The sequence below is a fragment of the Pleurodeles waltl genome, chromosome 3_2, assembly GCF_031143425.1.
Source record: "Pleurodeles waltl isolate 20211129_DDA chromosome 3_2, aPleWal1.hap1.20221129, whole genome shotgun sequence".
NCBI lineage: Eukaryota > Metazoa > Chordata > Amphibia > Caudata > Salamandridae > Pleurodeles > Pleurodeles waltl.
The window spans coordinates 222,549,568-222,566,392 of NC_090441.1; the positions used below are offsets into that span (position 1 = coordinate 222,549,568).

At 45.6% G+C, this 16,825-nt stretch overlaps 1 protein-coding gene across 1 annotated transcript in view; it reads left to right on the top strand.

Moving 5' to 3' along the window:
• The window catches only part of LOC138286786 (CD5 antigen-like), an 800,618-nt gene that overhangs the window by 589,827 nt on the left and 193,966 nt on the right, over positions 1 to 16,825 (top strand). Inside the window, exon 5 of the mRNA XM_069227284.1 lies at positions 10,671 to 10,991. Coding sequence (XP_069083385.1) covers positions 10,671 to 10,991 — 321 coding nt within the window. The remainder of the gene's footprint in view (positions 1 to 10,670; positions 10,992 to 16,825) is intronic.

Genomic DNA, 16,825 nt, shown 5'->3' on the forward strand with positions numbered 1-16,825 from the left:
GCAGAAGAAGAAGATATTGACAACTGAAACAACATCATCATGCAATACTTCCATTGAGACACAGGTAAGAGACTGACACTGCTTCTCGCATATCAGACTACTGTAAGAGATTGCATGATTCTGCCTTTTTGCCTCTGTATATGGACCCTGACAGTTCACTTTGGCTTTCCATTTCACAGATCTGTGTACCACTTTCTGTGTTCTGCTATGTTTACTGCTGCCCAACAACTGTCTAACATCGGTATGTGCAATAACACATTTGTGAAACTACAGACTGACTCCAGATTGATTTGTGATTCAAGGGTGTTTATTTCTGTGCTAATAAGTGGAGGAGGGTGTGCAATGGGTGGGGGTGATGGTGGGGGAATGTCCATGCTGGAGTCCAGTCTATTGGCATCACAGGTGCATTGTCCAAGGGGGCATAGGAAGTGGAGTAATGGCAGTTGAAGGTGGACAGGGTAACAGAGTGGGACAGAAGGGTGACTATCAAGAGAGTCCTATTTCCTGGCGGGGGTCTTTGCAATGTTCTCTGTCTTGTGCCTGGATCGCAGGGACTGTTTGTGGGGTTGTTCTCCTTCTGCAGGGGGTGGGATGCTGGTGGCCTGTTGTTCCTGTGGTGGGACCTCCTGTCCACTAGCGCCGGCGGAGGTGGAGGGCTGTTCATCGTTCAGGCTAGTGTCAGGGGCCCGTTGGTGTGCCACTGTGTCCCTCTTGGTGTTGGCCATGTCTGCCAGAACGCCTGCAGTGGTGACCAGGGTGGTGTTAATGGACTTCAAGACCTCCCTAATCACCAGGTACTTCTGCAGCCGCTGGGTCTCCTTAAACTTGGCCAGTACCGTGCCCATCGTCTCCTAGGAATGATGGTATGCTCCCATGATGTTTGAGAGTGCCTGCTGGAGAGTGGGTTCCCTTGACCTGTCCTCGCCCTGCCGCACAGCAGTCCTCCCAGCTTCCATGTTATCCTGTGCCACTGTCCCCTTAACCGTGTGCCCACTTCCACTGACCCCAGGTCCCTGATTGTCTTGGATTATTGGGTTTGCCTGGGGTCCCTGTAGTGGTGGACACACTGCTGATTCACGTGTCCTGGGGACAGTGGCATGGAAACGCTGGGTGGGTGCTGTGAGGGTGTTTCCTGAGGAAGGAGTTTCTGTGGTTGTTTGTGACAGTGGCAGGGGAACCGACTGTCCCAAGGTCCCTGATGGGGCGGGTTGGTCATCTTGATCTAGGCGTGCAGAGATGCTGTCGTCACTGTGGGCATCTTCTGTGGGGGGACTGGATATGGCTGGCACCTACTGTCAGTTGACATTGGGTAGGGGTCCTGTTGGGTGGTAAATGCATAGTTATTGTATCTGTGTGTGCCCTCTTGTCCAATGTGTGAGTTACCCTCAACTCCTGTGGTTGGCTTATTGTCTTTGGCCTTGTGTGATTGTTAATGTTAGGGTCTGGGTGAGTATCTGTACTGGACATGCTTTGGTGATGGGTGTCCATGCATTGGTGTGACATGCAGGCCGTGGGATTGGGATGTGTGGGTTGTAATAGTGGGGTATCTGTGAGGTGTTGGGGTGATGGGTGTGAGGGTAGGGGTAGGAGTTTGTGATGGCATGCAGGTAGGGTGGGGAATATAGTAGTAAAGATATGACTTACCAGAGTCCAGTTCTCCTGCTGCTCCTGCGAGGCCCTCAGGATGCATGATTGCCAAGACTTGCTCCACCAATGTTGTTAGTTGTGGGGGAGGAGGTGGGGGTCCACCGCCAGTCCTCTGTACTGCTACCTGGTGTCTGGATACCACTAAATGCACCTTCCCCCGTAGGCTGTTCCACCTCTTCCTGATGTCATTCTGTGTTCTTGGATGCTGTCCCACTGCGTTGACCCTGTGAACAATTCTCCGCCATAGCTCCATCTTCCTTGGAATGGATGTCTGCTGCACCTGTGATCCGAATAGCTGTGGCTCTACCCGGATGATTTCCTCCACCATGACCCTGAGCTCCTCCTCAGAAAACCTGGGGTGTCCTTGAGGTGCCATGATGTGGTGTGGGTGATATGTGAGGTGCTGTCTGTTGTGATGTGTGGGGGATGTGTTGTGATGTGTTTGCAGTACGTGGATGTTGAATGAGTGATGGTGTTGTGTGCCTGTGGATGCTGATGTTGTGTTTGCTATTCTCTCTCTGGGCTTCTTCCAAACAGGTCATTGTAAGGGGATGTGGGTAATGTGGGTGTATGTTTTATATTGGATTGGGTGTGTGGGTGTGATGTGTGTATGTGTGTCAGGTGTGTGTATTTTGAATTGTCCAATGTGGTTGTGTTTTGTAAGTGTGTGTGTATTTTGAGCGCGGCGGTGTGTACCGCCAATGGTTTACCGCGGTTGAAAGACCGCTACGTTGATTAGTGGGTCATGATATTGTGGACGTAGTTCTGTTGGCGTAACGGAGTAGGTTTTGCTGTTGCTAGTTCATCACTGACCTTTGGTGTGGTATTGTGGCGGATTACGAGTTGTGGGTTGTAATACCAGTAGCGGATTTCCGCCGCGGCGACAGTATCTTGACAGCCGTCAGCACTGCGGTAAGTGGGATTTACCCCCAGGGTTGTAATGAGGGCCTTAGTCACTTGTATGGCTGAACTGGCGGTGGACCAGTATGCAGTAAAGAAACATCCCCATTCCCTTCAGGACATTGGAGACAATGCCTGCCTCTTTCTCATGCCTATCCTTTTTTTCACATCACTAAGTAGGGCTGCCTGAGAAAATCATCAATTGACAAAATTGCCAAGCTCCAATGTCTTGCTTGCATGAAAGTGGAGATACAATTGTGTACCTACCACCGTGCTTATTGCACCAATTACTGATTAAATGTTATTGAGTGATTGTGAGTGATGGTTGATCATTTACTTGGCTGCAGACAGTGAAGGAGGGTGTTTAAATTTGTAAATTTGATTTCAATGATTTGGAATGTTTGGGGCCTGATGGGTGATAATTTTTCCTGAAGGTGATTGGCTCTTAGCAAAACTTACCTGCAGAGTGTGCTCCTTTCTTCTGGTTCTTCAGAGAACAGACCAGTCACTTTAGTTAACAAATACAAATCTATACAACAAATTAGTCCAATTCTCTACCTGTTCATCAACAGCAGTCCGGTACAGGTCTATGTTGCAGGGTCTGGACTTGAACAGAGTTACTTGGAGGAGAATGGGAGGACTCAGGGCGGTACTACCTCAACAGCCAGAAGGAGGTATTGACTTCAAAGGGCATGCAGCACAAAAGACTTGACACATCACCATTTTTGATTGTTGATGTGCAGGAATGGACACCTTCCTGCACATAAACAGTCATTCCCTGAAATCCAGGCACCTTTGCGCTGCGAGGGTGCCTGCATTGGTGCAAGGCAATTCAATTTAGTGCCAACACTAGGGGAAACACAGGGGTGCGCCGTATTTTTGTAAGTATGCTACATCCCTGTGTTTCTTAAGTGATGCAACATGGAGCTGGCAATTTTAGTACAGCGCCATGCTCCACCACTTTCTTGTAAATCTGCTGGTATGGTGTAATACTGTATAAATGAATAATAATACATACAACATAACATCGGGGAAGTCCACAATGACCATGACCACTCTCTCGTTTAACTGTTGCAGCAGGAGAAAGAAAAAGAAAGCCTTCTCAACAAACAATCATAGAAAAGTTTACTTGGGCATGCAATCTCCACAGTAGAAAACCTGTCCTAAAATCTGTTCTCTTAGTCTTCCAGAACCAGTCCACAAGATAGATAGGGGGAGAGGGAAAGCTTACTAACTGGCAGAAGAAAGCTACAGACTAGTACAGACAAAAGGAAGTCAGCTACAGAAACATGATAGATAGAAAAAAATGGGAAAATGCAGGGATAACTAGAATTTAACAAACATTAGATAGAATGAAGATGAGTAAGAAAAAGATAGACACGCACTGTAAAAAAATGAAAGGAGATGTAAAAGTTAGGGAAATAATAATAATAACACAACAGGATGACTTACTGAGGCCAGTAGATCTGCCAGCTGCCACACCGGTTGGAGGCACCTCCGGCTCCCTGATCCACCTCTGCACTAGCCCTCTTCTTGCCCTTGGGTGCTGAGGAAAGAAATAAAGAAGATAAAATAAAAGATTATTGGTACTAAACATTTTGACAGGCAAACGCAGTAGCACTGTACATTTCTAAATCAGATCACCTATAGTGCTAGTATCAAGTTGACCTATTCTTAATTTCCAAAACCTAAGCCCTATTCCAAATGTCCTAAACCTAAACTGCATTTGTAACTAATAATGCATTGCAATGAATGATCTTTGCTTCTCAACCACCTTTGATGGGCCAACTCAGTCTCACTTTTCAATGCATAGATGCATAGTACACAACACTGGGAGATTGTGATTGGGACATTATGAGCTGCATAAAGAAAGGCGCAGAGAACGCCAACTCACTGACATTAGTTACTAATACTACCACTATCTTAGTGACCGGACAGAGGAGTCTGCATGGCTTCTTAAATAATCAGCCCAAGCGTGTTCCGATGAGTACAATTGTGTACAGCCGAGCACCTGGCTAGCTCAAACTGAATCACATAATATTCGCCATACCGTAAACTTACCTCTGAGTGTAAACATAATGCTATTTCGAAAATAATAACACTGTGGGACACAAAAAATAAATTATTACTCACCGAGCCCCAACACCTCTATGCTCAGGAGGTCAAGCAGGTCCTGCTAATGGTCCAGTATGTCCGCCTATCGGTGCGTTAACTGCTGTTGGATGCAATGGACCTCGGTGTACTGACGCACACACCAGTGCACCTTTCCCACAGCAGTCAAAGCTCCTGCAAGGCATAGCTGCTCCCAGGCCTTTTGCCTGCTGCCGTCATGGAGGGGTGGTGGTGTTGCACATAAAAAACAAGTGTTGACACATCTGCCTCTGACAAAATCGCACAAGGCTGCTTCCCTTGGTGGCATGGACTACAGGGTGTGCGGCTAGCAGCCACACTGGCTCCACCACTCCCTCTCTCACCCTGCTCTGCCATACAAAGGGAAGAAATAGGAGAAGGAAGGAAGAAAGGAAAATCTAAGGCCCTGATTTAAGAAAAGTTTGCTCCACCCAGTGCAGTACCACTTTTCTTGTGCCCTTTAGCCCCCCTACCGCCACCATGTGTGCGCCATATTTAAAATGAGGCACACCATGCCACATGGTAGGGGGCAATAGCGTCAACATTTTTGACGCTATTGATGTACTATTCAGGGTTAGCGCCAAAATTCTGGGGCTAACCCTGAATAGTGTATAGGGACCCATTGATGGTGTGCCCCCTTTTAACGCCTCCACAGAGCAGGCGTTAAAAATGCCAAAAAAAATGACGCAAAGAAATCTTTAAGATTTCTTTACGCCATTATTTTGCCCCCCAGTTTTTTTGTTAGACTACAACACCTTCATATACTACAATGGGGAACCTGTAGACCACCCATCCATAGACGATAGGCCCGTGCATGGGGAGGAGGATCCCCAAGCAGAATGACCAGCACCCAATCATCAGCTCTGTTGATGTGGAATGTCAACGGCATTGGGAATAGGCCCCGGTGAGGGTGGCACTGTTGCTACTGGATATGGTCATCCTACTTCCAGCCACTGAGATTAAACTAGAAGGATGGATTACTATGTCAAGTCCTCAACAAAATGCTTGTCTCCAGTAAAAACCAAGAATGTTAGCTATCTTTTCAAAAGTAAACTCTTAATATTCTAAATTTCTAAATTCTATTAGTGCATATAATCAATTAATATCCAGCAAAACTGTTCAAACTGATGATATATATAAGACACATGAAGTGGATGGAAGAGGTTTATGTCAACTCTGAGACATTTTTTCACTCTCATAAAAAGTGCTGCACTACGACCCCCTAACAATGCCATGGATGCACTGTATCCAGTACAGAGCTTTATGACACACCTTTTCACAGATGTGTCAGAAACTCTGGTGTATCTGTGGCGCTAAAGTCACAGAAAAGTTACACTACTCTAGCAATGCAAGGAGGCCTCGATAGAAAAAAGCTCGGCATCAGTTTTACGCCTGTTCTGAGCAGTGAAGTCGCATATTGACGAGGTGAAATGTTGTGAAATGTTGTAAATTTCTCAGCATCAGTTCTGTGTGGCTTTTCCCATCGGAACGCCTACCTTGCATACTTTGGGGCTTATTTAGGAGGCACTTATGATGCCGTAGCATCATTCTTTTTACTCTTTGTGATGCAGAACAGTCACCCGCGCCATATTTACACACTGGCACAAAGGTACCATTGCACCAGTTTGTAAACCCTTGCACCACATTATACTGGGCACAGGTATAATGTATGCAAGGGAGGCGTCCCCCCGCGAGGAGGCCCTCAGGAATGGTGCAGTGAAATCTACAAGATTTCACTGCGTCATTCAACATCATTCTATAACGCCTGCTCAGGGCTGGTGTCAAAGTGACGTTGTGCTTTGTTCTATTGGCCTCCCCAGGCTTTGCTGGACTAGCGTCAAACTTTTCAGTCGAGAAAAGCACCACAACTGTGTCAGAAATGAGGCATGTGCTAAGGAGCGCCATGGTGCACTGTATTGCTGCCATGGTGTTGTTAGGGGGGTGAAGGACGGTGCAGCAAACTGTTGCATCATGAACGCTGCACCAGTTTGTAGTACATGAGGCCCATTATATCTGGCACAGGTATAATGTGACACAAGTCTTTACAAACTGACGCATTGGGCCCAAGGCGTCCGTTCGTAAATATGGAGCAGAGTAAAGCACTGCTAGCACCACTGTTGCATCACAAAAAAATGACACAACAGTGGCACACTTGTGATGAAGCCCTAGTTTTATCAAGCCAGATTGAATACAATCTTTTGCAAATAGGTGATTGTATAGTTTAAATGGCCATAGAGATTGACCTCATGGGATGCTTTAGAGTAATGTATGGATCTGAAAAAGAAAGTGTACAATTCAGATTCATATCTATACTGTTATTGAAATGTGGAGTGCCGCAGGGGGTTCTTGCTGTAGTAGGTTGGATGAAGCATTACTTGTTAAAAGTCAGAGAGATCATAGGTTTCATTATTCCAGGGGAGCTTCCATTATGTGGTCTCCAGGATGGTGACCTGAGAAACTAGGGGAGCCTCCAACCATGAAGGAAGCTGTGAGAAATCTAGGGGTACATGTGGATCATTTTCTCACCTTCCAAGATCAGGCAAATTCATTCCGATCCTCCTGTTTCCATTACATAAAACTAATAGGAAGTGACATCCTTTAATCTCTGCAGAGAGCAGGAAGTCAGTGGCCTGTGTGGTACTTTTATCCTCCTGGGACTACTGCAACTCTCAATATTTAGCCTTCTCAAGTAACACAACTCAGAGTCTTCAACAGATGCAAACTGTGGCCGCCAGAGTTCTGCTTAACCTGCCCCAGGTTGCAGCAAAGCAGAGAACATAAGATTCTTACCTTGTCGCTGTACAACCAGAGTCAGTTTAGGGTTCTCTGCTCCCATCACAGGGCGTCCAAGCGTGTGATAAGAAAGGGCCTCGTTTCAACCAGGAGGAAGTTAGAAAATATTATTTTAATCACATACACTAAGTAGGAGAGAACATGGTGATGACCATGAGATTTCATGCGCGACAGGATGGTAAATGCTTTTCATATATTGCACCAAAATTATGAAACTCCCTATGTGACCACCTCAGTGCTGAAGAGAATCACAACAGATTCCATAAGAGGCTAAACCTTGCCTGTCCATCTAACATAATCTGAGGTCACTAGCACCCTGATGCCTTTACTGACAGCTGCTGCATTACATACATGCTCATTCATTGATTCATTAGGATCATAAATGGTTCAAAAAAGCTCAGTGCAGGGAGTGTGTTATGCACCAACCAGGCAGAATCGCCCATTCCTCCTACAGCTCAATTGTCGGCTGCCGTTGTTCTTGTCAAAGCTTAGTGATATGAAGACAAGAAAAACTTTGGAGAGCTTCTGGAGGAAAAAGATAAATATAAACAGCTGATACTTGAATATAAAAATCTGATTAAATTAGAAAACACGGCCTACTTCACTGATAAAATTCAAGAGGTGGAAAAATCTGCTAGAGAGCTTTTTCAAAAAGTGCAGAAGTTGTCAACAGTACCTACAGCCCATTTGTCACCCTCCTCTCAAAGTCATTGTGATAGTCTAGATTCTTTTTTCAAAAACAAAGTCAAATCAACATATAGCGACCTCAGGAATGTCATCAGCCTGGATTCTTCAATGGATGAGTGCTTAGTACCTAAATCTAGTACCTAAAGCTAAATTCAGATAAAACCAAGGTTCTCCTCTTTGGGCTCAATGAAGCCCTATGGAGCTTTGAGTGGTGGCCACACAGTTTGGGACCCCTACCTGTCCCAGTAAGTAAAGTTTTAAATCTTGGCATAGTGATGGATTCCAGGCTTGTCCTTGCAGACCACACAAACCAAATACCAGCCTTATGTATTTTCACGCTAAAGCTAGTGAAAAAGATTCTCCCTTTTCTTCCCGAATAATTTCAGAAAACTGTGGGTACTTCATTGGTCCATGCCAAATTGAGTTATTGTAATGCCCTTTAAGTTAGGTCCAAAATTGGGATCTTAAAAAAATTGCAGAGAATTCAGAATGCAGCAGTAAGCTTGTTAAACAATCTGAAAAATATGAGTCAGTCACTAAGGTTAAGGAAGAACTCAACTGGCTCCCTATCAATAAACAAGTTGCTTTTAACTCTTTGCATTGCGCATAATACCCTTTATCAATCTGGTGCAGTTCCCCTAAAAAGTAGGATTGCCTGAACTATTCCCTCGCGTAACCTCAGAACTTCCACTGCAAAAAAGATAACTACTCCAAGGATTTTTAAAACCTTTTGAGGGGGTAGAAGTTTCTCCAACTATACCTCTCATTTCTGGAACTCACTTCCAGTTCACCTTAGAAGCCAGCCTGACCTGTTATCATTTAGAAAACTTTCCTCTACCTGTTCTTGTTAGCTGTTTCCTTCTCACCTATAGCAGTTGTATTTTGTTTTTTTAGGATATCTCACTTTTTTCTGTTTTCTTATTTTCACATTGGTTTTCCTTCTCTACATTCATTTTAAGCACTTTGAGGCAGTGCAAGGACGCCTTTGGACATTTGTTTGTGCTTTATATATTAATTAACTCAGGGGCATATTTAAGAAAAGTGGCACTGCACTCTGTGCAGTGCCACTTTTCCTGTGCTCTTTACTGCCCCCTACCGCCACCATATTCAAAATACGGCTCACCATGGGGCAGGGTAGGGGCAATAGCATCATTTTTCATTACGCTATTGATGTACTCTGCAGGAGTAGCACCAAAATATTGGTTCTACTCCTGCAGAGTACATAGGTGCCCATTCTAAAGAACGGAAGCCCCCTTTTAATGCGTGCCCTGAGCAGGCGTTAAAAGTGGCATAAAAAGTGACACTAGTAAATCTGTTAGATTACATTGCGCCATTTGTTCGACCCCCCTAACGGGGGAACGCCGCCTTTGCATACATTATTCCTGGCACAGACATAATGTAGCACAAAGGGTTACAAAGTGGCACAATGAATGCATAAAAAAGATATGGGAAACAACGCCAAGGATGCCAGGTCTACCACGGGGGAACATCACACGTTAAGTACAATGATATGAGGATTTGCAGGTGACAGGTGCAAACAATAATTGGCAACAATCACAAGTACAACGCGACCCAAGTACATGATGATAAAGGTCAATGGATCACAGTAGATAGCTAACTTGTCCTAAATGATCAAGACTTGAAGATGCCACAGGGGAAGCATGACTTGAAGTACTCGGGCTGGGAACCGCCACAAGGGAAAAGTAACATGAGCCTGGTGAGTAAACCCCACCACACATAGGACACAAGATGGAGTCATGACAGAGTGTCAATTAAAATGAACACATTAACTCCTCAACATGGGATAAAACTGCCATGGTGTTGGTGCATTAGTTTTTACTTTTCCTAAAGTAACTCCTGCTTTAAACGGCTTTATATGAAGCGCGGTGATAGAGGTTCATACAAACACACAGAGTTCCCTCAGGAACGGTGGTGAATTCTAATGTTGGCGGGTGGAGTAAAAGCAGTGAGGTGGACCCTGACTGCCTTTTCTCCATCTGTCAAATGTCAACTGTGCCCTAAGTGTGAAATTATGCACTGCTGAATTCTATAGTCTAATAATAAAACATCCTTCTGAGAGTGACCCTAATGTTGTTAAAGTTATCTAATCAAAAAGCTCCCAGGAAGCTGATTTTATTTTGCATGTACACATGATGGCTGATGCTAGTAACTAATGTTGTACCAGGTATTGAAAACAGCTTATTTGAACACATTTAATATACTTATGTATTTAATGGTGAGCTTGTGCTAATATGTCAGAATTTCTAAATGTTGTATTTGCTTCATGGACTTTATGAGGTTTTAAAATGTGCCTCTGACCTTTTAGATCTTATCCAAATATGCAAATTCAGGGTTTAGAGCAGGACAATGTACATCTTGTAAGATCTGTTTGCCGGTGTGAGCTCAGGGAGGCCCCTGCTAATGATATATCTCTTTATTCACCTTTCAGTGTCTCCCTTCTAGAAGTGGTCAATGTGCTCAATATCTGTTCCCTTCTCTCCCTCTGGTCACAGGTGGTGCTGATGAGATCCGCTTGGTCAATGCTGGTGATGAATGCAGTGGGAGGATAGAGGTCAGCCATGGGAAGCGATGGGGTACTGTCTGTGATACTGACTGGGATATGAAGGATGCTGAGGTGGTCTGTAGGCACCTTGGATGCGGATCAGCTTTAAAAGCACTAGAGATCAATGAAGGCTTTAGAAGAGGATGGCACCCAGTGTGGCTGAGTCAGGTTCAATGCACAGGAGTGGAGACATCTTTCTTCGATTGTCCTCATGGTGAATGGGGACATGATGATTGCTCATTGAGAAGAGATGCTGGAGTGATATGTGCAGGTAAGAGAAAGAAGCACTAGAGGAACAATTAATTTATAAAAACTAATATCATGACAGATAAAAATGTAGTGATGTTGCTATCGTTAAAGGATTGGATGGCGCTTGGATGTGGTGGGTATGTGGTGATGACTCATCTGCAAATCTATCACTTGGTGATTCACAACAATTTGGGTATCCCATTGAGTGATGCAGGATGACTAATTGATAGTACCAGCCAATCATAGTGTCTGTGTCTCTTTAGTGCACTGTACCATCATGAGAAGTAATTGCCATATAATAGGAATGCCTCTGTTAGGTAATTCATGAGTGGAGGCAGCAAAGCTTACAGAGTCAATCAACAAGCAGGTATCTTCAGTAGGATTCAGTTGATTTCTGGAGAAACTCACTACCCAGGTCTTGCAAAGGAGATTGTGAGCTGGGCCGGTGATGGTTAGAGATGCAACCGGAGAGGGAACCGGAGGATTAAAGACAGAACAGACAGGCAGACAGCAGAAAGCAGAGAGAGCAGTGAAGGTAATTTAGCACTCTGGGTTAAGAGATTACAGTTGTCTTTTTATTTCATTGTGTTGGTTTATTTTATTTAAAATAAAGTTTATATAAGGTCTGAGGAAATGGAGAGCCTTTACAAGTCATTGTTTGTCATCTGCTCAAATCCATTTCTAGGGTGTTTCTTCTGGAATCTGTGGGTCTTATTTATGAACGGGTTGTGTTGCTTTTGCACCATGCAATAGGTTGCACATGCGACGCAACCCTTAAGTGTGATTTATCAAGCCATGCAAGGACACCTTGAGTGGCCCTGAGTAGTCTGATGAATCCAGAGTAACGAAACACAATGTAAATTGCTGTGATGGGTTACTCTGCCCAAGGATGTGTTCCATGGATGGTGCTTGGATGTTCCCATGCAACACCCATGGATTGTGACACATTCCTAGATTTACCATGAGCAGAAGACCTGGGAATACACCAAAACTGCTCCAACTCCCCAGGTGAGGCGTAATGGGGAGAAATATGTTTATTTCTCTTTGTTTTTTCCTCTATCTATGTGTGCTGCATTTTGCCCCAGGATACAATCCTGCTTACAATGCAGGCACCCTTGCACAGTGGTGCAAGAGTGCCTGCGTTGGTGCAAGGTGTGCAAGGTGGCACTCTGCGCTGCGTCACATAATAATAATTCTGCCTTTGTCATTTCATGCGGTAGACCAGATAAAAACACAACTCAACACAAAAACAACTTAAAGAAATAGGTAGGGAGAGACATTAGGTGAGCTAGGGAGAAACATTTGCTGAATAATGAAAGGTAAGAAAACCAGAATGAAAGAAGTTCATGAAGAGTAAGAGGTGGAGAGATGGGTCTGGTTTCATCATGAAGGTTAGAGGTATCAAGGACTATGGATAGGAAGCAGCAACTGTAGACACAGGGAGAGGGTCAGATGTACCGAGGGCTGGGTATGCTGAAGGAAGAAGTAAAGAGAAAGTAATAGTAGAGAAGTAAAGGGGGGAGTGACCAAGACTTTTATTGACAGATGCAAGATGGAGAGAGCACAGAGATAGAGAGAGAGGCAAAATAAGAAGAGATGTAGAGAGATAAATCAGACAAAGAGAGTACTGATGCAGAGAAAACGGTATACGAGAGAGATGGGTGAACATTCCCACAACTTTATGCAATAAAATAACAGCTGACTGTCTGAGGGAGTTGCTGAAACCACCATGGATAAATTGCAAGTTGTAATTCTGCCATGTTTTATGACCCAGTAATGTCCAACGCCACATGTGGTGGGAGGAGTGGATAGAGTTTTTTTAAATTACAAATTTCTCATCCAATTAGAAGAAAGTATTATTGTGGAGTGTGTTCAGAAAGAAGGCCAGGGCATGTTTGAGTATCCACCACTATTGTGAACACTTGGGCTATGGTAGTAGCTGACACTTATAAGGAAGACAAAATGAGACAGGAGACCAGGCTTGCTAGATCCGTCAATATTTGTATGATGCACCTCAAATCCTTCGTGCAGCTGCACAAGCCCAGTTAAAGAGTATATCAGGTAAGATTTAGAGAACTTGCCTCTACGTGTCGCTTTGGGGAGCTGACTGACAATTAACTAAATACCATTTATTTGAACAAAGTCACAGCAAAAAGATGCAAGAGAGACAGTTCTCAGTGAGCACTTCCCATTGGAAGATGTCATTGCTATCACAAAAGGGGTGGAGGAATCTGCCCAAAGAGATGGAGCGAATGGGAGGGAAAAGGAACAGAGGAGTAACAGCGTTGGAGGAGATGCTAGAAAGAAAAGGGCAGAGACAAATAACAAAGAAAATAAAGCGGTAAACAATAGACGGACCAGAACTTTGAACAAGGGAGATTTCAGGATGTGCCAAAGGTGTATAAACTACTATCAGGTGTCAGACTTTATAAACTGTTTTGCTGTGGGAAAGAAATGTAGAAAGTTTATCATTTTGCTTGCATGTGTGGGGAGGTCAATAAAAACAGAATAGGATTGGTAGATGATCAGGCGGAAACACCAGATAGAACGTCTATGCCAGGGATATACTTTAAGACTTAGAGAACTTTGACATGCAAATGAGAGTCTCCAAATATGCTGGATGACCTTTTGCCAGGGAAGTGATTGTTGGGCCTTTCCCTTTTTGCAGGGTCATCCCCAAACTTTTTGCCTTCTTCCTCCTATTTTTTTCTGCCCACTTTTTGTTGGCTTTAGGACTCTGGGCACTTTACCACTGTTAACCAGTGCCGAAGTCCATATGCTCTCTGTATAAACTGTATTGGAGGTTGATTTATCTATGTTTGGAATATTTGGTTTACTAGTAAGTCCTTTGTAAAGTGCACTAGAGGTTCCCAGACCCTGTAAATTGAATGCTACCACTGGGCCTGCAGCACCGATTGTGCCACCCACATGCGTATTCCTATAAACATGTCTCAGATCTGCCACTTTCCTAGCAGCACATCTCAACACACAATTGCAATGGCATACTTGACTACACACATAAAACATTTTTCACTTCTTCTAATCAAAAGATTCATGGGAGGGGCAAAAACACTTTTTTCTGCTGGGGAGGTACCTCCTCTGCAACGGAGTCTGGGCCTAGTGCTGTCAGACTAGATGAAGGTGCTTCTTGGACCAGTACTTAAAGCCACACTTAGTCCCCCTTCATTACAAACAGTGCAGTGTCTGTTGGTGACAATTACATAGCTAACGTGAGTGAGTGAGTAAGAGAATGAGTGAGTGAGTGAGATCTAAGCTCTAACAGTACAGTCACCTTACATATCCAAACACAAGGATAAGCTCACAATGAGGACAGATCCAATATGTTTAGCAAAGGTCAACTCAGCCTTTCACATCAACCAGATGCTTACCATATTAGCTTCCTCCCAAAAACCTGCAAATACAGCAGAAAGGGCCATGCACACATTGGATGTCAGGAGGACAGTCAAGTACTACATGCAAGTTAACAGTCCCAGGAAAACACAACAGTTCTTTGTGGGACATCCAACTAAAGCTCTATGGACAATCATTTCTATATTTATTGTACTGTGTTACACTCTAGAAGAGATCACTCTACCAGGAAGAAAGGGGCTACGAGGACCACCCTTGCACACTGACTACCGGGCCCATGCACCAGATTCCGAAACACCATCGCAGATTTCATAGTTTCCCTAGCCCTGGACTCCGAGGACTACATCTTCCTCAGCTACCTCAATTTCCACATCAACCACCCCAGTGACAACAAAACTGCCCACCTCTTCAATAGTATGAGCATCTTTTGACTAACTCAGATCTTCTGTGGCCCCACACACACTGAAGGGCACACGGTGGACCCCATTTTCACCTCCAGCAACCACGTCAAATACAGCCAATTCACAGAACTCACATGGATTGATAACTCCATCATCCCTTCAGCATCTCCAGTCCCTGCACTGCCACCCCCAAGATGGCCAGTGCCCCCAACTGTACCTAGAGCAAAATTTCTGATACCAGCTTGACAGACGCCCTCAACTCCTCCAACCCAGCCACAACCACCAACATGGAACAGGGAATTAACAACTTCAACGCCTGGATCACCAACCGCTCCAACAGAATCGCCCCCTTCAGGAACAACAAGTGAAGAAGGTCATCCAAAATGGATAGGTGGTACACCCAAGAACTCAAAACAGCAAAGCAAGACACCAAACAGCTGGAGAGAAGATGGCACGCCAGCAAGAACACCCCTTACAGAGCAGTCTTCAAGACCTCCATCAACCTCTACCACCTCCTGCTGAGGGCAACAAAGAAGACAGCCCTAGCAACACAGATGAAAATTAGGACCAACTACAGGACGGAACTTTTCAACATCATCAAGGAGTTCCCCATCCCAGCTGCCAGCAAAAACAACAGAACACCTTCACACAAGTCAATCAATCAATCAATCACAATATTTATAGAGCGCACTACGTACCCGTTAGGGTTTCAAGGCGCTGAGGGGGGGGGGGGGCTGCTGCTAATGGTCGAAGAGCCAGATCTTGAGGAGCCTCCTGAAGGTGAGGAGGTCCTGGGTCTGTCGCAGGGCAGTCAGGAGGGTGTTCCAGGTCTTGGTGGCGAGATAGGAGAAGGATCTGCCGCCGGCGGTCTTGCGTTGGAAGCGGGGAACGATGGCGAGGGCGAGGTTGGCGGAGCAGAGTTGGCGGGAGGGGACGTAGAAGTTGAGTCTGTTGTTCAGGTAGGCTGGTCCGGCATTGTGGAGTGCCTTGTGAGCATGGGTGAGGAGCTTGAAGGTGATCCTATTGTCCACGGGGAGCCAGTGGAGGTCCTTCAGATGGTGGGAGATGTGGTATCGGCGGGGTACGTCGAGGACCAGTCGGACGGAGGCGTTTTGGATGCATTGGAGGCGTCGGATGTCTTTTGCTGGGATGCCTGTGTAGAGTGCGTTGCCGTAGTCTAGTCTACTGCTGACGAGGGCCTGGGTCACAGTTTTTCTGGTTTCCGTCGGGATCCATTTGTAGATTCTACGGAGCATGCGGAGGGTGTTGTAGCAGGAGGAGGAAACTGCGTTGACCTGTTTGGACATGGTGAGGGTGGAGTCAAGGACAAAGCCCAGGTTGCGTGCGTGGTTGGTTGGTGTTGGAGGGGGTCCCAGTGCGGTGGGCCACGACGAGTCGTCCCAGGCTGAGGGGGTGCGTCCGAGGATGAGGACCTCCGTCTTGTCGGAGTTCAATTTCAGGCGGCTTTTTCTCATCCATTCGGCGATGGACTTCATTCCCTCATGGAGGTTGGCTTTGTCGGAGTGTGGGTCTTTGGTGAGGGAGAGGATGAGCTGGATGTCGTCGGCGTAGGAGAGAATGATGAGGTTGTGCTGACGGGCCAGTTGTGCGAGGGGGGCCATGTAGACATTGAACAGCGTCGGGCTTAGGGAGGAGCCTTGGGGTACGCCGCAGATGATGTTGGTGGCTTCGGAGCGGACTCTCTGGGTTCTGCCGGAGAGGAAGGAGGAGATCCAGTTGAGGGCTTTTTCATGTATTCCTGCTTCGTGGAGGCGTGTTAGTAGGGTGCGGTGGCAAACCGTGTCGAAGGCTGCAGAGAGGTCCAGGAGGATGAGGGCTGATGTTTCGCCGTTGTCCATATGCTGTCTGATGTTGTCTGTAGCGGTGAGGAGCGCAGTTTCGGTGCTGTGGTTGCATCTGAAACCGGACTGGGAGGGGTCCAGGATGGAGTAGTCCTCGAGGTGGATTGTTGAGCTGAGCGTTGACTATCTTCTCGATGACCTTCGCCAAGAAGGGGAGGAGGGAGATCGGGCAGATGTTTTTGAGGTCGTTGGGGTCTGCCTTGGGTTTCTTGAGGAGGGCATGG